Source organism: Oncorhynchus nerka, linkage group LG12, assembly GCF_034236695.1.
Source record: "Oncorhynchus nerka isolate Pitt River linkage group LG12, Oner_Uvic_2.0, whole genome shotgun sequence".
Classification (NCBI taxonomy): Eukaryota; Metazoa; Chordata; class Actinopteri; order Salmoniformes; family Salmonidae; genus Oncorhynchus; species Oncorhynchus nerka.
In genome coordinates this window covers 83,089,992-83,115,824 of record NC_088407.1, presented here as the reverse complement: position 1 = coordinate 83,115,824, position 25,833 = coordinate 83,089,992, and the positions used below count along the sequence as shown (strand labels likewise).

The 25,833-nt window shown below is 44.6% G+C and overlaps 1 protein-coding gene across 1 annotated transcript in view; it reads left to right on the top strand.

Moving 5' to 3' along the window:
- LOC115118574 (neurexin-3a-like) overlaps positions 1-25,833 on the top strand; it is an 824,201-nt gene that overhangs the window by 73,816 nt on the left and 724,552 nt on the right. Inside the window, exons 4-5 of the mRNA XM_065025866.1 lie at positions 6,317-6,330; positions 14,752-14,774. Coding sequence (XP_064881938.1) covers positions 6,317-6,330; positions 14,752-14,774 — 37 coding nt within the window. The remainder of the gene's footprint in view (positions 1-6,316; positions 6,331-14,751; positions 14,775-25,833) is intronic.

Here is a 25,833-nt window from a genome sequence, read left to right as displayed (position 1 = left end):
ACATCACACTGGACGCTCTGGCTGAGGAGTAGGGTTGATCCAAGACTTCTGACCTGACAACAGCTGTTAAGTACCCAAGGTAACTGGCTAACGTTGGCTAGCTTGCTAGCTACTTCCAGACAGGGAACAGCTCACTCTGACCATTTGACTCGCCCTAGCAGAGCTGGTTAGGTTGTTTTTAATGTTATCCATGGTGTTGGTGACTGTAACTGTGCTGCTGGCAACAATTTGTATACGTTTTGTTGCCGACGTTTACTGACACCGGCCATATTCAACGGGTGTTGGTCGTAAATTCATCAGTTATTCGGCACTCTGGCACACTCAGACGAGAGTGCTCTGATATTGGACTAGCTAGCTATCTTTAAGCTACAACTACCAATGCAAATGGCTCTAAGATACAAATAATATTGCTACACAGATCATACACATAATGCTAGCTAGTGAGCCAGACAGCTAACATTTAGCTATCTAGCTAACAGTGCGCTTTATTAACTTGAAATGAAAATGACTTTCTGACAAAGTTAGAAATGTTTAATATATGAAAATGTGAACAGCTAGGCTATCTTACCTGTATATATGGATGGACGCTCCTCCTTCTCTGTCACGGATGCCATGGTTGCAATTAGTTTGAATATGTAATTCGGAGACAGGTGTTTTATACAACATTCTTCTGTGTGTTCTCTTTTCGACACTGCATATTTTCAATCAAGCGCCAGAATTTTCTCCATCTCCTATCATACTTTAATTCCTTCGGGCATTCTACTAATTTCAAAACTTGGTCCTTCAGAAGGTGGAGAGCAACAATTTTGCTGCTCTACTACGTGATATCTTTAAACAAAGTTGTGTTAGAAAGGATTACCTAAACATACTGACCAGCTCATGTTATAGACAAAAGCATGCTATATGGCAGACCAATCAGAACTCATCTCTCTGCCTGTCCAGCCCACCCATTATCTCAGCCAATCATGGATAGCGGGAAGGTTCTTGTCTTTTGCCATGGCTAAACCAACTAGGCTCATAATTGAACAACTGTATTCATATTTACAGATGGCATACAAGTTTGTTATTGAGGCACATTGAAAGTTCACATGTTCGAGAAGGTATTTCTGCAAAAAACGAATTTAGATTTTTTTTAAAGTTAACTTTAAAATGGCTCTCCTGTACAGTAGTGACACACGACATACGCCCAATTTCCTTAAACGAGTCACACTTTTTCAAATTTGAGCTCTCGTTTGCAACTGCTGGACTAATGGTTACACCCTAAATCAGCTAGAGGCAGTCAAGAGTGTGCAAGGCAGTATTGAATGTGTCAATGTCTGTCACCTTGATTTCTCAAATTTCTCTCGACCTGTGTGCACCTACGTTGTAAACTTTCATTCATAAGCGAGGTTGTAGCAACCTCATGATGGCTAGAGTATCATGCAGGAACCTAAACCTATCGATGTTACATTGAGCTGGTTGAACGGAATATGAATGACAGTCATCCATTATGATGTAATAGAAGTAAGTTCGTTATGATCTTTTAAAAAAAAAATCATCTTCCTTCATCTTAAACGGCACTGGCCATTGTGTGTCTAGGTATGTGTGTGTGTGTCTGTGTGCTTGTATGTGTGTGTATGTGTGTGTGTGTGTGTGTCCCTATCTATGTGTCATCTGTCGTGGCATTCCTCGTTAAGTTGAGCACTATCACACTGGAACTGTAGACACTACGCTTTGCATTATGGGTGCAAGACCCATGGCTGCAGGGGATTGGCTGACGACAGATAGTAGGAGTTTTGGAACATATTTAAAAGCAGAGAGAAAAAAAGTCAAGCATTCGATTGGTTTAAGCTAAAGGAACACCATGTTTCTACACCAATCCACTCCTTTCAAATCTGAGGGGGGCGTAAACAAGTTCACACTTCAACAAGGTAAAACCACAGCCAGTGGTGTAGTTATTGAGCACATGTAGTTTTCTAGCTGTGGTTTTGATCTTGTCCAAATGTCTATTGTACATAAGTTGTGCTGTGTATTGTAATGTACTGTAATGTCCGTATTCCTGGCTGAGCTCTGATATGGTGGCTGGGCTCAGGGGTTGTGTGTGGGTGGACACAGTAGCTTACTGAGCCGTTCTCTACTGTGTCCAGAATCTGGAGAAGGAGGATGTACACTTCTCTTTTGTAGTGGCTGTCTCTCTTTCTCTTTCTCTCTCTGTGTCCCTCTTTTTGTCATCCCCCCTCTCTCTCCCTCTGTCCCTCTCTGTGTCTCTCTCTCTGTCTCTGTCTCTCTCTCTCTCTCTCTGTCTCTCTCTCTCTCTCTGTCTGTCTCTCTCTCTCTCTCTCTGTGTCTCTCTCTCTCTCTCTCTCTCTCTCTCTCTCTCTCTCTCTCTCTTCCTTCCCTCCCTCCGGCTCCACATCTGGTTTTCTGAAACAAATGGATCATCTAACCACACCGCCACCTCCCTCCCTTTTTCTTCCCTGCCTTCCTCTTTCCCTCTTCCTCCCTCCCATCCTCCCTCCGCGGTAACATCTCTTTTCTGCTTGATTCTCCACAGCGCCAAAGCCTCCCTTAGGGGGTGAAAAGTTCTGCAGTCTGCCAAGTAACAATAATAACACTCATTTATAGGGAAGAGTGCTATATGGTGCCTTGGAATGGGCTGTGTGTGCCTGTTTTAATAGAGTGGTTTTTGTTATGATAGATAATGTGTTGTTCATTTCATATCTGGTTGCAGGCCCATTGCAATATATAGTATGGAATACACTGTAGCTGTAACATGGTGTCCACTTATAGCCAGTAAGGCAATTGCAAAAAATGACGTGAGAATGTTTCTAATGCATTTTGATGTTGCACTCTGGGTTGGGGTTAGGCATGGAGCGTAAATTTCTAAAACACCTACATTTATCCCATCTCTTTCCCCTTCCCTCTCCATAGGAATTGTCATAGTGCATAACAATCAGTTATAACCTCTCTTCGTCCTGTGCCAGAGTTTGCACTGTGTTTTTGGTTTGGAGGAAATGGTCCATTCACCAACAATTAGATGGGAGAAAGGTCTCTGCTCTCCCCCTCCGGTGGCTCTTATTGTGGGGACAGATGGGGGCTGTTTGGGTGTCTGTACACACTCTCCAGGATCTCTGTGTGTCTGCCCTCTCTCTGCTCTCTCTCTCTCTCTCTCTCTCTCTCTCTCTCTCTCTCTCTCTCTCTCTCTCTCTCTCTCTCTCTCTCTCTCTCTCTCTCTCTCTCTCTCTCTCTCTCTTTCTATTTCTCTCTCTCTCTCTCTCTCTTTCTATTTCTCTCTCTTTATATCTCCTCTCTCTCTGTCTCACTCTCTCTCCCTCTTTCTGTTTCTCTCTCTTATTCTCTCTTTCTGTCTCTTTCTCTGTCTCTCTCTCTCTCTCTCTCTCTTTCTCCTTCTCCATACAGCTAGCGTGTATAGCACTCCCTTCATTCCGTGTCTTTTACGGTCCTGTACATAAACACTGACAGTAATCACCAGTGAGTAGTCCACTCACTTCCTCCTTGTCAGGGTTTGAGAAACTGCGGGCTCCACTTTGGCTCCAAGACTGCAATCACTCAACCCTGTCTCCTTGGCATAGTCTACAGGGATCATTCAATATTATTGGCACGGTCGCACTGCGCCGTGCCGTAGTCCTACTCGACTATTAGGCCATGACTTTAAACTCTAGATCACAGTTATTTTACCAACCCTTTGATGATAAAAGAACCGGCGTGTCTGAAAAGTGATTTGCGTTCATCTCCTACTTTATGCATAATAATTAGTTGACTTATGCTGCACTGTTTGTTTATTTGCATTTGTTTACGGAGTAGATCAGTTTTAATATTGCAGATATAGTGTGGCTTCTATCATTTTTATTGTCTGCATAATTTCCAATTCCCCTTTTGTATTTAAAAAATATATATTTATATCAAATATACAGTACCAGTCAAAAGTATGGACACGCCTACTAATTCCAGGGTTTTTACTTATTTTTTCATGTTTTTTATCTTGTAGAATAATATTCAAAACATCAGAACTATGAAATAACACATATGGAATCATGTAGTACCCCCCAAAAAGTGTTAAACAAATCAAAATATATTTTACATTTTAAATTATTTCAAAGTAGCCACCCTTCGCCTTGATGACAGCTTTGCACACGCTTAGCATTCTCTCAACCAGCTTTACCTGGAATGCTTTTCCAACAGTCTTGAAGGAGTTCCCACATATGCTGAGCACTTGTTGGCTGCTTACCCTTCACTCTGTGTTCCAACTCATCCCAAACCATCTCAATTGGGTTGAGTTCGGGTAATTGTGGTCATCTGATGCAGCACTCCATCACTCTCCTTATTGGTCAAATAGCCCTTACACAGCCTGGAGGTGTGTTGGGTCATTGTCCTGTTGAAAAACTAATGATAGTCCCACTAAGTGCAAACCAGATGGGATGGCATATCGCTTCAGAATGCTGTGGTAGCCATGCTGGTTAAGTGTGCTACGAATTCTAAATAAATCACAGAGAGTGTCACAACCAAAGCACCCCCACACCATCACACCTCCTCACATTTCCACCGGTGTAATGTCCATTGCTCATGTTTCTTGGCCCAAGCAAGTCTCTTCTTGTTATTGGTGGCCTAGTGCGTTCTTTGCAGCAATTCGACAATGAAGGCTCCTCTGAACTGTTAATGTTGAGATGTGTCTGTTACCTGCTCTCTGTGAAGCATTTATTTGGGCTGCAAATTCTGAGGTGCAGTTAACTCTAATAAACGTATCCTCTGCAGCAGAGGTAACTCTGGGCCTGCATTTCCTGTGGCGGTCATCATGAAAGCCAGTTTCATCATAGTGCATGATGGTTTTTGCTACCTTCTGTATACCCCCCCTACCTTGTCACATCACAACTTATTGACTCAAACGTATTAAGAAGGAAAGAAATTCCACAAAGTAACTTTTAACAAGGCACATCTGTTAATTGAAATGCATTCCAGGTGACTGCCTTATAAAGCTGGTTGAGAGAATGCCAAGAGTGTGCAACGCTGTCATCAAGTGAAACGATGGCTATTTGAAAAATATAAATTCTCAACTATTTTTTCATTTGTTTATCACTTTTTTGGTTACTAATTGACTTCATATGTGTTATTTCATAGTTTTGATGTCTTCACTATTATTCTACAATGTAGAAAATAGAACATTACAGAAAAACCCTTGAATGAGTAGGTGTGTCCAAACTTTTGACTGGTAATGTATATATTTTCCTTTAATATTTTCCCCTAACCCTACCAACCCTGCCCTAACTGAAGAAAACTAACGGACAACTAGACTTCGGCTTCTACTTCCAGCTTATACATTATATATACATTTTACGGACACAGTATGTTTTACAATTGTTATATTTTTTTGTTATTAGTCCAATCCTTCAGCTACCCTCAACCCCTTCCATCTATCTCCGAACACCATCCAGTTTCTAGTTCTATTTGCCATACATTTTTCAACTGTGCAGTGATGTTTCACAAAAGTTCAGAAACTTTCTATTCTCGTAGTTTCTACAGATTGTAAATCAAAGATACCATTTTTTGCTAAGAGTATTATTATGCTATTGAGTGATTGTAGAATAATTTTTATAAATATATTTGTTTTGAATCCGGAATCATTTTGTATATCAGTTCATAAACCATGTGCCATGGAATCGACACATCAAATCTCTTCCCAACATTTTGCAATATATACTGTATATCACAGGTGTCAATTGTTTTGTCCTTAAATTAAACTGGTGTACTTTTTCATTTATCACAAGATATATCTATATTTCCATGTCTAACAATTGTATGCTTCTACACCTGCATTACAAAGGTGCTTCTACACCTGCATTGCTTGCTGTTTGGGGTTTTAGGCTGGGTTTCTGTACAGCACTTTGAGATATCAGCTGATGTACGAAGGGCTATATAAATACATTTGATTTGATTTTATTTATTTGTCGACATTTATAATGAGTATTTCTGTAAAATGATGTGGCTCTCTGCAATATCACCGGATGTTTGGCTGGAAAAATGGCTGAATTTTTCTGTGAGTTGGTGGTGACCTAACATAATCATTTGTGGGGCTTTCGCTGTAAAGCCTATTTGTAATCGGACACTGTGGTGGGATTAACTACAAGATTACCTTTAAAACAGTATAAAATACATGTATTTTTGAGGAATTTTAATTATGAGATTGCTGTTGTTTTGATTTTGGCGCCCTGCACTTTCACTGGCTGTTGTCATATTGATCCCGTTAACGGAATTGCAGTCCTAAGAAGTTTTGATATTGAATAATTTCTGCCCTCCAAATTCATATTCATTATATAAATAGGCCCATTTTATGTTGTATGGATTGCAGTTCCAAATAAAATTGAATAAGCAAATAGGTAAACTGATATGATATGAACTAATATAAACTGATATGATTAAGAGTTAAACAGGGTGATTTTTCCACAAGAAGACAGGTATTTTCCTTTCCATGGTAACAAGATCTAATCCACTTAGCTAACTTTCTATTAAAAGTTATTGTAGTGAGATAAAAAAAAATGGGGGGGATATGAATACCGAGTATGTCCACATCCCCATCAGACCAATTTATTGGTGAACTACATGATAATGTAAAAGTTGCATTTTGTTGTGTTCCAAAATGTAATATAGTACGTAGATTCTTAATAATTTGATCATCATCTAGAGGTTAGAAAAAGTATCTAGATCCCCTATGAGGCTGAGGAGGGATCCAAAATGTGGATTTAAAAGAAAACATGAATCATCAACGTACAATGACACCTTTGTTTTTAAGCCCTGGATTTCTAGCACCTTGATATTAGTGTTGGAACTGATTTTTATTAGCTAACATTTCAATCGCCATAATGAATAGATATGCTGATAGTGGATCACCTTGTTTTACACCTCTTGACAGTTTAACACTTTCTAAGAATTATTTACTATTTCATACCTATTTCACACGTAACTTTAACCCATTGTAAAAGAGATTCTCCAAAATGGAAACATTCCAGAATATATTTTTCCAAAGTATAAATTCTAGTTGTACTTTATCAAAGCCTTTTCAAAGTCAGCTATGAATATTAGGCTTGGTTTCCCAGATGTTTTAAAGTGTTCTATTGTTTCCAGTACTTGTCTTATATTATCTCCAATGTATCGTCCATGTAGAAAACCTGTGTGATTAGGATGAATAATATCTGACAATACTTTTTTTAATTCTATGAGCTTTGCATTTTTCGCGAATTTTCACACCACAACACTGAAGTGTAAGTGGCCTCCAATTGTTTTAATGGACTGGATCTTTATATTTTCCACTTGGATCCTGTTTCAGTAATAATGAAATGACTTGTTGAGTGTCTGATAATCTACCATTTATATAGGAGTGGTTAAAACATGCTAATAATGTTCCTCTGAGTACATAAAGGTATGGAATAATACCTCAACTGCACAGGAGGCTGGTAGCACCTTAATTGAGTAGGACAAACTGGTTGTAATGGCTGAAGAGAAATTAGTGGATTGGTAACCTCTTTCAACTATCGTTTGGTGAATGATGGGTGACTCTTGGTAGCATTTCTATGTTGAAGATTAACAAATAATTTGGTGCATTTTTCCCCACATTCTATCTAGTTTGCTTTATTTTTTATAATATATTTACACTTCATCTTTCTTGAATAACTTACTCCATTTCTATTAGTTTTCCCTCTAACGTATTGTGTGCCTCTGGGGCACCATTTTTATTGCCATCTATTTGCACCATTAGTCCCTCTATTTGATTTGTTAATATGAACTCTTTTGACCTACATTTGTTTCTGTTTTAAGATGAGTATTGAATTGCATGGCCTCTAAAGGCACATTTATCCCTTGTGTGGTGCTCAGGTCTGTGGAAAAAAAAATATTCAATTAATTATTTTTTCAACCAGAGACTCATTGGCCTTGCCTTATTTTCTGTGAAGAACATGTACAATAACACATTTTCATTGAACTCACACTGTCCACCACCCTACACATTTATATTACACATGTGGTGTTCTGGTCCACTGAACCTGAGGGTAATACATGTGTGAAAAAGTATGTGTGTGGGTGAAAACAAGCAAAGATGAAACAAAAAGGTTTACTGTGTGCCTTCACCTTCTTCCTCCTCCCTGGGCCTGCTGTCTGCCTGCCTATCTGCCTGTCTCCTGCTTTTCTCTCACTCTTTACCCTTTGTAGTGTGTGAAACGAAACAATGTCTCGCGGGAACCTGCACAATGTCATTACAATACATTATTTCAATACATTGTAAAACAATTCTGTATTTTCCTGCACTCTACCCCAGCCAGATGCAACTAAATAGCTTTGTATGTGTGTTGCCTTACCACAATCAATCAGTATGGCAAAAATAATCTCTGGTCATAGGGACTTCAGAACAAATTTCCAAATATGAGGATCATGTCTGTCAATTCAGAATCTGACCGTGAGTTTGAAGAAGAGGATGAGATTGACCCTCAGCCAGCCCCAGGACCACACCGTCAGCAACCAGTCCCAGGACCACACCGTCAGCAACCAGTCCCAGGACCACACCGTCAGCAACCAGTCCCAGGACCACACCGTCAGCAACCAGTCCCAGGACCACACCGTCAGCAACCAGTCCCAGGACCACACCGTCAGCAACCAGTCCCAGGACCACACCGTCAGCAACCAGTCCCAGGACCACTCCGTCAGCAGCCAGCCCCAGGACCACTCCGTCAGCAGCCAGCCCCAGGACCACTCCGTCAGCAGCCAGCCCCAGGACCACACCGTCAGCAGCCAGTCCCAGGACCACTCCGTCAGCAGCCAGCCCCAGGACCACTCCGTCAGCAGCCAGCCCCAGGACCACTCCGTCAGCAGCCAGTCCCAGGACCAATCCGTCAGCAGCCAGCCCCAGGACCACTCCGTCAGCAGCCAGCCCCAGGACCACTCCGTCAGCAGCCAGCCCCAGGACCACTCCGTCAGCAGCCAGTCCCAGGACCACTCCGTCAGCAGCCAGCCCCAGGACCACTCCGTCAGCAGCCAGTCCCAGGACCACACCGTCAGCAGCCAGTCCCAGGACCACTCCGTCAGCAGCCAGCCCCAGGACCACTCCGTCAGCAGCCAGTCCCAGGACCACTCCGTCAGCAGCCAGCCCCAGGACCACTCCGTCAGCAGACAGCCCCAGGACCACTCCGTCAGCAGCCAGTCCCAGGACCACTCCGTCAGCAGCCAGCCCCAGGACCACTCTGTCAGCAGCCAGCCCCAGGACCATTCCGTCAGCAGCCAGCCCCAGGACCGGCCCGTCAGCAGCCAGCCCCAGGACCACTCCGTCAGCAGCCAGCCCCAGGACCAGCCCGTCAGCAGCCAGCCTGGCATTTAGCAGCCAGTCCCGTGGTACCACACCGTATATACAGCAACCAGAGGAGCCCCGTCAAGAACCAGTGATACGGGTTGTCTCAGCAGCCAGCCCCAGGGACTCCGTCAGCAGCCAGTCCCAGGATCACATCACTGTTTTAGTTTGCCAGCCCTGGGACAGGAGCTCCTCAGCAGCCAGCCCCAGGACCAGTCAGCAGCCAGGTTGGAACAGTATGAAAAAGCCAGCCCCAGACTCCCTCCGTCAGCAGCCAGCCCCAAGACCACGGAACAGCCAGCCCCAGGACCTCTAAGTTTGCAGCCAGCCCCAGGACCACTCCGAAATCAGCAGCCAGTCCCAGGAAATGCCGTCAGCAGCCAGTCCCAGGACCATCCGTCAGCAGCCAGCCCCAGGATGGGAGAATCAGCCAGCCCCAGGAACATCAAAAACAGCCAGCCCCAGACCAATGCCAGCAGCCAGGAAGGACCAATTCAGCAGCAAGTCCCAGGTGACTGGCTCAGCAGCCAAAGGAGGACCCTCCTCAGCAGCCAGCCCCTGAACCACGCTGGCCGTCAGCAGCCAGCCCCAGGACCACTTGTGCTGAACCCAGGGCCACTTGTGCAGCCAGTCCCTGGCCACTTGTGCTGAAGCAGCCAGCCCAGGACCACTCCGTCAGCAGCCAGCCCCAGGACCACTCCGTCAGCAGCCAGCCCCAAGACCACTCCGTGCAGCCAGCCCCAGGACCACTCCGTGCAACAGCCAGCCCCAGGACCACTTGTCTGCAGCCAGTGGACCACTTGTCAGCAGCCAGTCCCCAGGACCACTCCGTCAGCAGCCAGCCCCAGGACCACTTCAGCAGCCAGCCCCAGGACCACTCCGTCAGCAGCCAGCCCCAGGACCACTCCGTCAGCAGCCAGTCCCAGGACCACTTGTGCAGAAGTCCCAGGACCACTCCGTCAGCAGCCAGCCCCAGGACCACTTGTGCTGAAGCCAGCCCCAGGACCACTCCGTGCTGCAGCCAGCCCCAGGACCACTTGTGCTGCACCCACCCAGGCCACTTGTGCAGCAGCCAGTCCCTGGCCACTCCGTCAGCAGCCAGCCCCAGGCCACTTGTGCAGCAGCCAGCCCCAGGACCACTCCGTGCAGCCAGCCCCAGGACCAGCCCGTCAGCAGCCAGCCCCAGGACCACTTGTGCAGCCAGCCCCTGGCCAGCCTGTCAGCAGCCAGCCTGGCATTTGTGCTGAACCCTACGCTGGCCACTATACAGGGAACCAGATGGCTGGCCCCTGACAAGAACCCAAGTGCCCAAGTGGCCACGGGTTGTCTTGGGCCGTGATACAGGACTCCGCTGGCCACAATATCACATCCTGCTTTTACTTTGAACACTGGGACAGCTGGCCACTCTTCAACATCTTGGACATCTTAACAGTATGAAAAAACAAGCCAGAGCTCCCACCTCAGCTGTTAAACCCAGGCCTGGAACTTTTGTGCTCAAGAGGAGACAACTCTTTCTTGAGGACCTCCATGTACCAAAGAAATGCAAAAATCCCAAGGACCCCAGCTTCTGCAGCTATCGCTGAGGAGAGAATCTTGGCCAGGAGGAAAAAACAGAAATTATAATAGATTCCAATGCCACAAAAGGAAGGGTGGACAATTCAGACAAGCTGGTGACTGGCTACAGCGGCAAAAGGAGAACCCTATGCTGGCCACTTGTGCTGAACCCTACGCTGGCCACTTGTACCTTGGCCTGCTGTAACTGTATATATGAGTGAGTGAGATGTTAGTACAATTCCTGAACTAAGTGTTTTCATCATTCTTGCTTGTAGCTGGTAGCAACAAGAAGAAGAGCTGCGATGTTTGTGGACCCAAGAAGGACAGGAAGACACAGAACACATGCATCAAGTGCAAGAAATACATTTGCAACACACACACACACAGTAAAACTCTGTCCCTCATGTGGTGTGTAGACCAGCCTTAATTTGTGTTCAAAGGGGCTCATTTATCATTTTCATAAAATACTGTATGTAAAATTTGTCCTTCCAATTTGTTCAAAGCAATAAATATCAACATGACTTATTCCACCATTGTCTTGATTATAATAGATATCTGTTTACAAAAATGTCATTTGATTTTAAAAAACAAATAGCGCTTTTTTTGATAAATATGACCGAGCAGAGGTAAATGGAAAATATGAACCATATATGCTGTCTATATTGCTTGTAATTGATATTAGCAAACATCTAAGTATTAAGTATTACGTTTTTTTATACCTAAATTGTTATGGCTGTATCATTTTAAAAACCCAGTAATGTTGTGGGTCCATCAGACCTGCGAACATTGGTTGGAGAATAACAAAAACATGTACATCACACAAGGGTTAAAAGTCTGCTGTACCTATGTTATGTGGGAAAATGTCAGTTATGCATGTTTCTGTCCTAGTTAAAAACAAGTTGTCATCCTATTGGCTTTGATTACATTTCCAATATCCTCACCCACGTGGAAATTCTGAAAGAGTAATGTAAACTCCGCAAAAAAAGAAACGTCCTCTCACTGTTAACTGTGCAAACTTAACATGTGTAAGTATTTGTATGAATATAACAAGATTCAACAACTGAGACATAAACTGAACAAGTTCCACAGACATGTGACTTACAGAAATTGAATAATGTGTCCCTGAACAAAGTGGGGTCAAAATCAAAGTAGAATCTGCCACGACAGAATCACCCACCACAAAAGGACCAAGCGGCGTGGTAACGGGAAGCAGTAGCAGCAGCGATGTCAGGACTCCTGAACATGGGAGGACGTTTTGCACGGCAAGGGTTGCTACACATGGGAGGAGATCCTGGCTGGAAGGGATCGCCTCCCATGGGAACAGGTGGAGGCAGCTAGGAGAGCAGAGGCAGCCGGAGAGATGAGCCAGCGATACGAGGGAACACGGCTGGCAAGGAAGCCTGAGAGGCAGCCCCAAAAATGTATTGGGGGGGCACACAGGGAGTGTGGCGAAGCCAGGTAGGAGACCTGCGCCAACTTCCTGTGCTTACCGGAGAGCGAGAGCGACCGGGCAGGCACCGTGTTATGCTGTGGAGCGCACGGTGTCCCCGGCGCGGGTCCATAGCCCTGTGCGGTACATTCCAGCTCCTCGTATCGGTCGGGCTAGAGTGGGCATCGAGCTAGGTGCCATGAAGCCGGCTCTACGCATTTGGTCTCCAGTGCGTCTCCTTGGGCCGGCATACATGGCACCAGCCTTACGCATGGTGTCCCCGGTTCGCCAGCACAGCCCAGTGTCGGCTATTCCACCTCGCCGCACTGGCCTGGCTACCGGGAGCATGCAACGAGGTAAGGTTGGGCAGGCTTAGTGCTCAAGAGCTCCAGTGCGCCTGCACGGTCCGGTCTATCCAGTGCCACCTCCACGCACCAGCTCTCAGGTGGCAGCCCCCCGCACCAGGCTGTCTCTCCGTCTTCTGCCTACAGGTGCTTCCTCCTCTCCAGTGCTGCCAGAGTCTCCCGTCTGTCCTGAGCTGCTAGAGTCTCCCGTCTGTCCTGAGCTGCTAGAGTCTCCCGTCTGTCCTGAGCTGCTAGAGTCTCCCGTCTGTCCTGAGCTGCTAGAGTCTCCCGTCTGTCCTGAGCTGCTAGAGTCTCCCGTCTGTCCTGAGCCGCTAGAGTCTCCCGTCTGTCCTGAGCCGCTAGAGCCGTCAGTCTGTCCTGAGCCGTCAGAGCCGCCAGTCTGTCCTGAGCCGTCAGAGCCGCCAATCGGTCCTGAGCCGTCAGTCAGCCAGGAGCAGCCAGAGCCGTCAGTCAGCCAGGACCTGCCAGAGCCTTCAGCCAGCCAGGACCTACCAGAGCCGTCAGCCAGCCAGGAGCTGCCAGAGCCGTGAGCCAGGAGGGTCGCCGCTCATAGGACGCTACTAAGGTGGACTAAGACTATGGTGGAGTGGGGTCCACGTCCAGCGCCAGAGCCGCCACCACGGACAGATGCCCACCCAGACCCTCCCCTATAGGATCAGGTTTTGCGGCCGGAGTCCGCACCTTGGGGGGGGGGGGGTTGTGTTTGGCCTGATCTGTTTCTCAATCAGAGGCAGGTGTTAGTTGTTGTCTCTGATTGGGAACCATATTTAGGTAGCCTGTTTTGTCATTGTGAGTTGTGGGTGATTGTCTATGTTACGTTGCTTGTTAGCACAGTGTTTTGATTAACGTCACGGTTGTCCCTTTGTTGTTTTGTAGTGTTCAGTTTTTCCCATTTAAATGACGAACACTTACCATGCCGCATCTTAGTCCTCCTCTCTATCTCCAGACGACATCCGTGACAGTCGTAGCTTTCAGGAATGGGGTCATAGTCGATAATTGCTCCAATCGTTTAAAAGCTAGAGCCAAATTCGTAGGAAGATAATTATTTCAATATGCTCCAGAAGTGCTAGAAACTGTTTTGCTTGCTCTGCTTGTCCCAGCCGCTAATTGCCGATATTGAAGGTTACTCGTGTAACCATGGTTCTGTGAACTAATTTGCATACACATTCAGTCAGATCATTGCCGCAAGCCACCAATTAAATCCCCCAGAGAGATGCATGTGTGTCGAAAGACATGCAATGATCATGCCTTTGTTATACAATGCTATTCAGTGTTATACAGTCTTCTTCAGCATTTTTTTCTGTTATTCCGTGTCATTCCGTGTAATTCAGTGTTATACAGTGTTATTCAATGTTATTCAGTGTTGGGCAGTGTTGGGCTGTGTCTTATATCTTATTAGGCGGTGTTGAGTTATGTTATGTTATGCACTGTTTGGCAGTGTTGGTTTATGTAACTCACTGTTTTGTATACTAGGCTGTTGTGCAGTTTAGTTTTGTATTATGTTGTGTTGTAGTATTCTGTGTTATATTATACTGGGGTTGGCCGGGGCCAGGCTGTGTTGAAGGGTAACGCGGCGTGAAGGGATTGGTGTGGGCCAGCCAAACCTGTGTGTCTCCAAGCCAATGCTTCCCTCTCCTTGGAATGCCTTTGAGTGTTTTCAAGCCCTGCTTGCCTCTCCAAGGAAGGCTGTCAAGCAGAGTTAATCCAGTCCGCCCTCCTCCAGTCATTTCTGTACAGTATTTGTAGCAGATACATAAAACAAATCTCAGTGGGAGTTTTCCGCATGGTGTGGCCGGCTCCCACTTCACAATAGTGACTCTCTTTTCCACTTGGCTAAGAACTGTCTGTTCAAGCTCGGTACTTAATGTAATCTCCAATTGAAAATAGCAACAACTACAAAAAGTGGAAATTGCACTTAGGGAGGTTAAATTGGTGACGCTGTGTCTCAAATGGCTCCCTATTCCCTACGCAGTGCACAACTTCCTATGGTTCTTGGTCAAAAGAAGTGCACTACATAGTGAATAGGGTGCTATTTGGGATGTCACTTCTCTCTTTCAATTGGCTAAGTCAGAGGGCAGAGGGGAGCAGGGTGTTAGATTGAGTCATAGTGGAAGAGGGAAGCAGGGTGTTAGATTGAGTCATGGTGGAAGAGGGGAGCAGGGTGTTAGATTGAGTCATGGTGGAAGAGGGAAGCAGGGTGTTAGATTGAGTCATGGTGGAAGAGGGAAGCAGGGTGTTAGATTGAGTCATGGTGGAAGAGGAAAGCAGGGTGTTAGATTGAGTCATGGTGGAAGAGGGGAGCAGGGTGTTAGATTGAGTCATGGTGGTATAGGAAAGCAGGGTGTTAGCTTCAGTCATGGTGGAAGAGGGGAGCAGGGTGTTAGATTGAGTCATGGTGGAAGAGGAAAGCAGGGTGTTAGATTGAGTCATGGTGGAAGAGGGGAGCAGGGTGTTAGATTGAGTCATGGTGGGAGAGGGGAGCAGGGTGTTAGATTGAGTCATGGTGGAAGAGGAAAGCAGGGTGTTAGATTGAGTCATGGTGGAAGAGGGGGCAGGGTGTTAGCTTGAGTCATGGTGGAAGAGGGGAGCAGGGTGTTAGATTGAGTCATGGTGGAAGAGGGGAGCAGGGTGTTAGCTCATGGTGGCAGACAGGAGGTTAGGTGGATGGATAAGGATTGTCATATTTGTTCAGATAGCTACTGAGGCTACTCTTTTTCATTTAGCTAGCTATAGTATTGTATAAATTGGGATATATGTGGGACTATCTAAGGTATCAGCCAACAACAACTCATGGTAAACTATCTAAGGTATCAGCCACCAACAACACATGGTAAATTATCTAAGGTGTCAGCCACCAACAACACATGGTAAACTAACTAAGGTATCAGCCAACAACAAGACATGATAAAATATCTAAGGTATCAGCCAACAACAAGACATGGTAAACATGGCATGTCGTTCACCAGCACTGTGTCTTGTTAGATCCTAGCAGCCTACAACCAAACCTGATCATAGACCAGTAGAGGAATACGGCTAAGGCTTGGAACTAGCTGAGTCAGTAACTGTCCATGGTGCTGAATCCTAGCTAACTGTTACTCTCTGAATTTCTTGTTGTTGTTTTGCCCTCTGGAAGCTGTTGTTTGTGGCATCATGTATAGATACTCTATAACACACACTGAACAGAGACAGTTATAGTCAATAGATTGTGGCGGCACTCATCATGCACTGTGATGTAGAGTCATCCCCTTAGGCCATGGAGAGTACCATACGCTCTCTCTCCTGCTGAGCTGTAGTAGCTGCTTCACCCAAAGAGAGAGAGAGAAAGAGAGAGAGAGAGGGGGGGGGGAGAGAAAGAAAGAGAGGGAGAAATAAAGAACGAAAGAGGGAGAAATAAAGAGAGAGGGAGAAATAAAGAGAGAGAAAGACGGGGGAGAGAGAGACACACACAGAGAGAGAGCGAGAGAGAGACACACACAGAGAGAGAGAGAGAGAGAGAGGCCACACTGCTTCTCTCTCCAGCCATTTGATCTCTGACAGATCACATGACATAATCCTTTTGGATTTGCTTTCCCTGTTTTCACTCCTATTACATTAATAGTTTGAGTCTCATGCCTAGTATCCCTCCCTCCCTCTCCCTCCTCCCTCCCTCCCTCCCCCTCCCTCCCTCCCTCCCTCCCTCCCTCCCTCCCTCCCTCCCTCCCTTTCCTTCCAAATAATACAAACCCCTCTTTCCTCCCCATCCCCATTTTCTTCCTCACTCTATCTTATGCTCCTCTGCTCAAGTGGGTCACCATCTTTTTGTTTGTCGAACTTCATTCCCTCTTCGTGGCTTAATGGTCTGCTCTTACTGCCCCAGGCATTCTTCTTGGTTGACGAGGCTGATTCAAGTACATGTACCAATTAACCCAATTACCCTGGGCAGTCCAATAAGCCCTTGTCCTCCCCTCCAGACTCCTCCAGATCAACCCGGAGAGGCCAGGGTCTGGGTTGTGTGTGTGAGCGTGTTCATGTGTGTGTGTGTGTGTGTGTGTGTGTGTGTGTGTGTGTGTGTGTGTGTGTGTGTGTGTGTGTGTGTGTCAGACAGAGACTGAAATTGGGGAGGGGTGAGTGCGGGCACTCATATGTAGGGCAGATAGGGTTTCTGTCATCGTAGTGGACGTGAGATGTCAAAGTCAGTCTTAGTCAATTACAGTCATTAAGACCCAATCCTTCAAACCTCCAGTCCTAAGATCCTCCAATCCCCAATCTTTCAAATCCTCCAATTGTTCAATCATCCAATCATCCAATCATCCAATTCTCCAATCATCCAATCATCCATTCATCCAATATTTCAATCATCCAATCATCAAATCATCAAATCCTTTACCCATAGGACCTGCTCATGTGGACAGGAAATGAAAAAGTCCCTGAAACAGGCATCATTTACTTATTTCTCTCACTCTAGCTCTTCCTCCCTCCTCGCTCAATTCAATTCAATGTAATGGGCTTTATTGTCATGCAAAACATATGTTTACATTTCCAAAGCAAGTGAAATTGTCATGCCCTCTCTCTCTCTCTCTCTCTCTCTCTCTCTCTCTCTCTGTCTCTGTCTCTCTCTCTGTCTCTCTCTCTCTCTCTCTCTGTCTCTCTCTCTCTCTCTCTCTCAGTCTCTCTCTCTCTCTCTCTCTCTCTCTCTCTCTCAGTCTCTCTCTCTCTCTCAGTCTCTCTCTCTCTCTCTCTCTCTCGCTCTCTATCTCTCTCTCTCACTCACTGGGCTGGTGTTATCTTTACTCTGCATTGCATCTTTAGAAATGCACACGTGACATTTAAACCTTTTTGAGGTAGTCAATGATGTTGATTAATTGTGAATGAGGCTTTTTTATTTTACATGGCATTTTGTAAAAAGAGAGAGAAAGAGACAAGACAGAGAAAGAAAGATGGAGAGAGAGAGAAAGAAAGAAAGAGGGCACTGTTAATTTAGGCTTGTGCTGTGCCTGCTACTCTAAATACTATACCAGTGAGATGATCACAAGAGACAAGTCTGCTTGCATGCATGGAAAGTCTGGAAATGTCAACTTTGTTTTAGGTCAAATGTACAACTCAAAGCTATAACCAGTGTAGTTCTCCGACGTTAGGCGTTTTTTTAACCTTTATTTAACTAGGCAAGTCAGTTAAGAACAAATTCTTATTTTCAATGACGGCTTAGGAACAGTTGGTTAACTGCCTGTTCAGGGGCAGAACAACAGATTTGTACCTTGTCAGCTCGGGGGTTTGAATTGGCAACCTTCCGGTTACTAGTCCAACGCTCTAACCACTAGGCTACCCTGTCGACTTACCTGAAGCTTACCAGAGCTTCCCAGAAATAGTTTATTAAAGGGTCGATTTGTCCATTGGATACACACAGAAGTAGATGACGAGTTTAAGAGAGGGCAGTGAGGGATTAAATGATGAAGGTACTGTAGTAAGAGGAAGCCTTGACACCCAGCAGTAACAGAGTTAAAGCCCCTGTGTATTCAAGCTACTATGCATTTTATGCAGACTAATGTCTATGTATTTTTACAGACAGCCTTTCCACACAAGCATGTATACGTGCACACGCATGCACTCACTCGCTCACTCGTTCACTCACGCACTCACTCACTCACTCACTCACTCACTCACTCACTCACTCACTCACTCACTCACTCACTCACTCACTCACTCACTCACTCACTCACTCACTCACTCACTCACTCACTCACTCACTCACTCACTATTCAAGGGTTAATATTCAAGGGTTAATTTCTGCATGTGTTCTTTCCGCTGTCGACTGCATTCTCCAGGAGAGAAACTGCTTTTGAAGGAGAACAGGGAGAACGGAGAGAGCGGAGAGAGCAGAGAGAGCAGAGAGAGCAGAGAGAGGCGAGAGAACGGAGAGAGCAGAGAGAGCAGAGAGAGCGGAGAGAACGGAGAGAGCCGAGAGAGCAGAGAGAACGGAGAGAGCAGAGAGAGCAGAGAGAACGGACAGAGCAGAGAGAGCAGAGAGAGCAGAGAGAGCCGAGAGAGCTGAGAGAACGGAGAGAGCAGAGAGAGCAGAGAGAGCGGAGAGAACGGAGAGAGCCGAGAGAACGGAGAGAGCAGAGAGAGCAGAGAGAGCAGAGAGAGCCGAGAGAGCCGAGAGAATGGAGAGAGCAGAGAGAGCAGAGAGAGCCTAGAGAACGGAGAGAGCAGAGAGAGCAGAGAGTGCAGAGAGAGCAGAGAGAACGGAGAGAGCAGAGAGAACGGAGAGTGCAGAGAGAGCAGAGAGAGCCTAGAGAACGGAGAGAGCAGAGAGATCCGAGAGAGAGAATGCTCAGCCTTGCATGGTGTTGCTCAGCCTCGCATGGTGGTGCTGCCGATAGCGCAGCTAGCAGCTCGTTGTAGCAGGATCAGTTTGTTAAATAATATTTGATTTGTTCCGGGGAAGAGCAGCTGTAACTTGTTAGGTGTACAGTAGATCAGAACACTGTGGATATTTCTCTGTACATTCTAAGGTAACACAATGTAAGTTAAAATGTTAATTAAAAAGGCGATGGGGCGGCTAATGCCAGGATTGTTACAGCATTAATTGACTGTTTTACTGACAGTGTTGCTGTTATTGAGTCATTCTGGGCTAAAAATAGCATTTTCTAACAGTAAATGACAACAATGTTAATGTTCCATTCCTCCACACCGGCCTGTACAGACCAAACTCCTCATATCCTTTTCCCAGCCTTAAACAACCTGGTAGATGATGAGTCTACAGCCATCAGAGATCTAACTTTCTATCATTCTATCTCAAGGCCATCAGAATGTTAAACAGCCATCAGAGATCTAACTTTCTATCATTCTATCTCAAGGCCATCAGACTGTTAAACAGCCATCAGAGATCTAACTTTCTATCATTCTATCTCAAGGCCATCAGACTGTTAAACAACCATCAGAGATCTAACTCGGGTCAAGCTCTTCATAATATACTGTCTCATATACACTGACTGGACAAAACATTAGGAACACCTGGCTCTTTCCATGACATAGACTGACCAGGTGAATCCAGGTGAAACTATGATCCCTTATTGAGGTCACTGGTTAAATCCACTTCAATCATTGTAGATGAAGTGGAGGAGACAGGTTAAAGAAGGATTTTTTAATCTTGAGACAATTGAGACATGGATTGTGTATGTGTGCCATTCAGAGGGTGAATGAGCAAGACAAAATATTTTAAGTGCCTTTGAACGGGGGTATGATAGTAGGTCCCAGGTGCACCGGTTTGTGTCAAGAACTGCAATGCTGCTGGGTTTTTTCAAGCTCAACAATTTCCCATCTGTCTCAAGAATGGTCCACCACCCAAAATACATCCCACCAACTTGACACAACTGTGAGAAGCATTGGAGTCAACATGGGCCAGTATCTCTGTGAAACACTTTTAACACCTTGTAGAGTTTATGCCCTGACGAATTGAGGCTGTTCTGAGGGCAAAAGGAGGTGCAACTCAATTTTATGAAGGTGTTCCTAATGTTTCGTACTCTCAGTTTACATAAAACCAGAACCATGCCATCTCCTGCAAACCAACACACACACAATCCTAAACACAGGATGATATAACATGCAGGGTTTTGGCCAGAAGTTATGAAGAGGAGCTCTTTCTTTTATAACACACTGGTAGAGACCAAGTCGTATGAGGATGTTACAGTTGGAACGGACTGGAGAGGGTTGAAGTGGCTGCATTTACATTTTGTCATTGTTTATTTTTTTATTTTACCTTTATTTAACTAGGCAAGTCAGTTAAGAACAAATTCTTATTTTCAATGACGGCCTATGACGAACAGTGGGTTAACTGCCTGTTCAGGGGCAGAACGACAGATTTGTACCTTGTCAGCTCAGGGGTTTGAACTTGCACCCTTCCGGTTACTAGTCCAACGCTCTAACCACTAGGCTACCCTGCCGATGCTCTTAACCAAAGCGACTTAAAGTTAGAGCATTCATCTTGAGAGAGCTATGTGGGACAACCACATATCACAGTCATAGTAAGTACATGTTTCCTCGATAAAGTAGCTAGCTATCAAGAATGTCTGAGCTAGTAATGGGGAGAAAAGTCAGGTGTTAGTTCACAAAAGTTTTTGATTTTAGATTTCTGTGTTCATCTCATCTTGTGTTCTTGCTCAACCAGCTCTCACAGTCTCAGGTCAGATTTAGACTTTCATCCATGTTCCGCGTCCACAACGCCCTAGCAAAACCCAAACCTACTTGAAGGTAACAGCGCCCTCCCGACATCCTCAGACATGGATGTACGTGGAATACTGACTTGTAACACGGGGTGATCTGGTTGGCTTTGCTGCAGTGACATAAGGAGACATGAGGAGTTGACGAGGAAATGGTAGTGCTTGCAGTTTTTCTTTCATGCTCAGAGCAGGCCTCATTTTGTGAGCTGTTCCAGACTAGTCTCCCTGAGAGCAGGCCTCTATTTGGGAGCTGTTCCAGACTTGTCTCCCTGAGAGCAGGCCTCCTTTTGGGAGCTGTTCCAGACTAGTCTCCCTGAGAGCAGGCCTCCTTTTGGGAGCTGTTCCCGACTTGTCTCCCTGAGAGCAGGCCTCCTTTGGGTGCTGTTCCAGACTTGTCTCCCTCAGAGCAGGCCTCCTCCACCACGAATAAATACACAATTGCACAATGATTATCACACGGGACGAGATCCCTTATCATCTCCACAATATACGTGGCACGAAAGCCAAATCCGTGACAGTACCCCCTCCCCCCAATGCAAGGACGATCACAGGAACACAGTGCGAGTCAATCAGGACCCGATGCGGCTGCCGAAGTTGCATCGTCGTCGGATGGGCCAGTAGCAGTAGTGTCGGACGGACCGGTTGTGGCGCCGTTGGACGGGCCAGTTGCAGCTGCTGAAGTTGTGGCGGCGCCAGACGGACCAGTCGCAGTGTCGTCTGAAGGGCCATTACCGCTGTCTCCCATCATGATCGATTATTCTGTCCCTTTTGTAAAAATGGGTTGGGAGACAGGCGCAGGAATGCGTAATAGGGGTTTTTATTTCCCAAACTACAGTGCACTGTGTAAAGGCACGGAGACGAAGACCAAACAAATACATATACAAAACACAGGGTAGAGACCCAAACAAAAGAGTGAGGAGTACCTCGAATAAATACACAATCGCAAAATGATTATCACACGGGACGAGACCCGTAATCATCTGCACAATATACGTGGCACTAAAGCCAAAACAACATAGCACAGGTTCTCACACGAACCAACGGACATTGGAACAATAATCGCCAGGACAATGGTGAACCAAGGGCACACTGATACAATTACTAATCACTGGGAATAGGGACCAGGTGTGCATAATGACAGTTCCAGAGGGATCCGTGATAGATAGCCCTGATTCCACTATATGGCAGGATTAAAAAGCCGCAACAAATACGTTTTTTAAATAATGGTCAATAATATCTAACAGAACACCTTCCACAGTCTTCTTATTATCAATGTCTTTCAATCAATCATCAGTAATTTGTGTCAGTGCAGTACATGTTGGGTGCCCTTCTCTATAAGCATGCTGGAAGTCTGTTAATTTCTTTACAAAGATATAACATTGTATTTGGTGAAATACCATTTTTTCCAACAGTTTGCTAAGCTGGCAGCAAGCTGATGGCAGCAACCAGTACAATGCTTTCCATTCATTATTTATTAGGTTTTGATGCATGATTACAATGGCTCACTGTTCAATGTTGGCCGTTCCTGAATTTGGCCACTTTTCTAATGAAGTAATTGCAACATCAAATTGTTTTGTGATGAATAAGCCATCTGATTCAATGAAAGATGGAGTTGCATTTGTCTTTCTACCCTTAATTTCATTTAAAATACTACAAAGTTTTCCATCATTCTTTATAGCATTGATCATAATACAGTTTTTTCTTCTTTTTGTTGAGTTTAATCACATACTTTCTTAAATTTGCAGTAAGTCAGACTTATGTCACGATGTGGCCCTTTTGGGGTGTATATCGTGGCTCTCCCCTCTCTCACTCTCTCTCCCACATCAGGATTTTACAACTGTCATAAATTCCTGCTAGAAACTCTCTCTCACTTTGCTACCATGGAGTATGCATGGAGAGGGCATATGGAGAGCAAAGATATTTTTCTTCCCAAGACTCTTAATCTCCAAAATTGGAGAATTAAACAATATTTCTGTTTTTGAAAATGTGGGAATGGTCCGTGGACACTTAAGGGACAGTCATGTCAAGTATAATGTGGTGTTTTCACGATGGACAGGAAACACACATGACTATATCTCTGGGATCATTTGGGACGTGAGCGTCCCACCTCGCCAACAGCCAGTGAAAGTGCAGGGCGCCAAATTCAAACAACAGAAATCTCATAATTAAAATTCCTCTAACATACTAGTATTTTACACCATTTAAAAGATACACTTCTTGTTAATCCAGCCACAGTGTCCGATTTCAAAAAGGCTTTACGGTGAAAACACACCATGCGATTATGTTAGGTCAGTGCCTAGCCACAGAAAACCATACAGCCATTTTCCAAAGAAGGAGAAGTGTCACTAAAGTCAGAAATAGTGTTAAAATGGAATCACTAACATTTGATGATCTTCACTGGATGGCACCCCCAGGACTCCATGTTAGACAATAAATGTGTGTTTTGTTCGATAAAGTTATTCTTTATGTCCAAAAACCTCATTTGATGTTGTCGCGTTATGTTCAGAAATGCATTGTCTCAAACAAACATCTGGTGAAATTGCAGAGTCACCTCAAATTACAGAAATACTCATCATAAACATTGATGAAAGATACAAGTGTTATACATAGGACTAAAGATATACTTAATCCAGCCGCTTGTCCGTTTTCAAAAAGGCTTTACGGCAAAAGCACACCATGCGATTATGTTAGGTCAGCGCCTAGCCACAGAAAACCATACAGCCATTTTCCAACCAAGGAGAGGTGTCACAAAAGTCAGAAATAGCTTTAAAATTAATCACTTACCTTTGATGATCTTCATCTGATGGCACTCCCAAGTCTCCATGTTCGACAATAAATGTTTGTTTTGTTCGATAAAGTTCATTTTTATGTCCAAATACCCCCTTTTTGTTTGCACGTTTAGTCCAGTAATCCAAACGCACAAAGCACGGGCACAAAGTCCGGACGAAAAGTCAAAAAAGTTCCATTAAAGTTCGTAGAAACATGTCAAACGATGTATATAATCAATCTTTAGGATGTTTTTATCGTAAATCAATAATATTCCAACCAGACAATTCTGTTGTCATTAGAAAGGAAAGTGAATGACTGTCGCACTCACGGCCACGCGCGAAACTAAACTAAAGGCTTTCAGCCTGATCACTTGTTGAAACAGCTCTTATTCGATCCCCTTTCACAATAAAAGCCTGAAACAACTTCTAAAGACTGTTGACATCTACTGGAAGCCTTAGGAAGTGCAATCTGACCCCATAGACACAGGATATTGGATAGGCACTCAGATTTTCCTCTTCCTGGTTGGATTTTTCTCAGGTTTTTGCCTGCCATATGAGTTCTGTTATACTCGCAGTAAATATTGTAACAGTGTCGGAAACCGCTGTAGAGCGGTCCCCACCCCTTTCCTTTGTCTACCAAGCCGTCATATCGGTTTCGACCACTAGGAGCTTTTTCTTTGTATCCTGTAATACTCAATGTATGAACTAGTTGTGTGTGTTTCATGTATTTCTGTGATTTTATTAGTTAGTAAGTAAATAAATAATTAAGCCAATTTGAATATCGTTGATTGATCATTTGTGCTAGGGTTCGTGCAGATATCCAAGGGTTTGCGACATTCCGTAATGAGAACTGATGAGGTAAGAATAATACATTAATACAAGACTGTACTCGATTCGGGAAATAGCGGTTCTGTAAACATTTTCCTGTGGTGCCCCCCCCCCGTTTTCCTAGTTAATTAAAGGTTACATGATTAGTTTAATCACGTAATAATAGTTACACACAGAGAAATGATTTGATAAAATAACAGTCTTCACATTTAATGATAGTCACAGACACAACACTTGTTAGCCACTCCTTTTGCCCCATCTCTTTCAACTATATTGTTTTTTAATTCCTCACCAATCCAATGAGATTTAACAGTTCTAACAGTCAGTTTCTTAAAAGGTTTATCAATAATTGGAAGAAGCAGTTTCATAACTTCATTAAGTGCAACGTCTGGAATCTCCTATTTAAACGCATCAGACCTACAACATATTTTTTACATGATCTTTTACACAGTATTTTAGGCCAAGTTTTTGGAACCTTTCCTGGATATAGCCACTATATTGTGATCACTGCATCCAATTGTCAGGCCCTGACCTTAGTTATCTTTGTTTTCTTTATTATTTGGTTAGGTCAGCGTGTGACAAGGGTGGTGTGTTTAGTTTTTGTATGTCTAGGGGATCACTTGTCTAGGGGTTTATATGTCTATGGTTGCCTGGATTGGTTCTCAATCAGAGGCAGCTGTTTATCGTTGTCTCTGATTGGGAACCATATTTAGGTAGCCATATTCCTTGGTTTATCTGTGGGCTATTGTCTGTGTATAGTTGCATGTCAGCACTAGTTGTTTATAGCTGCATGTTTAAAAAAAAAATCGTGTTCATCATTAAATGAATAAGAGGAATGTATTCTCATCACGCTGCGCCTTGGTCTCCTCGTTACAACGAACGTGACACCAATAGGTATGGATATAACTTTAGAGCAAAGCTCTACAGTATTAGTAAAGATGTGATGAATACATGTGGATGATATAATTCCTGTAGTCTTTGTAAACTCCTTGGTAGGTTGATTAATAACCTGAACCAGATTACAGGCCCTGGTTACAGTGAGAAGCTTCCTCTTGAGCGGACAGCTTGATGAAAACCAGTCAATATTCAAGTCCCCAAGAAAGTAGACCTCTCGGTTTACATCACATACACTATCAAGCATTTCACCCACATTATCTAGATACTGACTGTTAGCACTTGGTGGCCTATAGCAACACCCTAAAATAATAGGCTTTATATAAGGTGGGATAACTTGCAACCACAACACCTCAATAGCATATGGATCTGAATATAAACAGCAATACCTCCCCTATGGGCATTCCTGCCTCTTCTGTAGATGTTATATCCTTGTATTGCTACTGCTGTATCATGAAAACGGTCTCTCTCA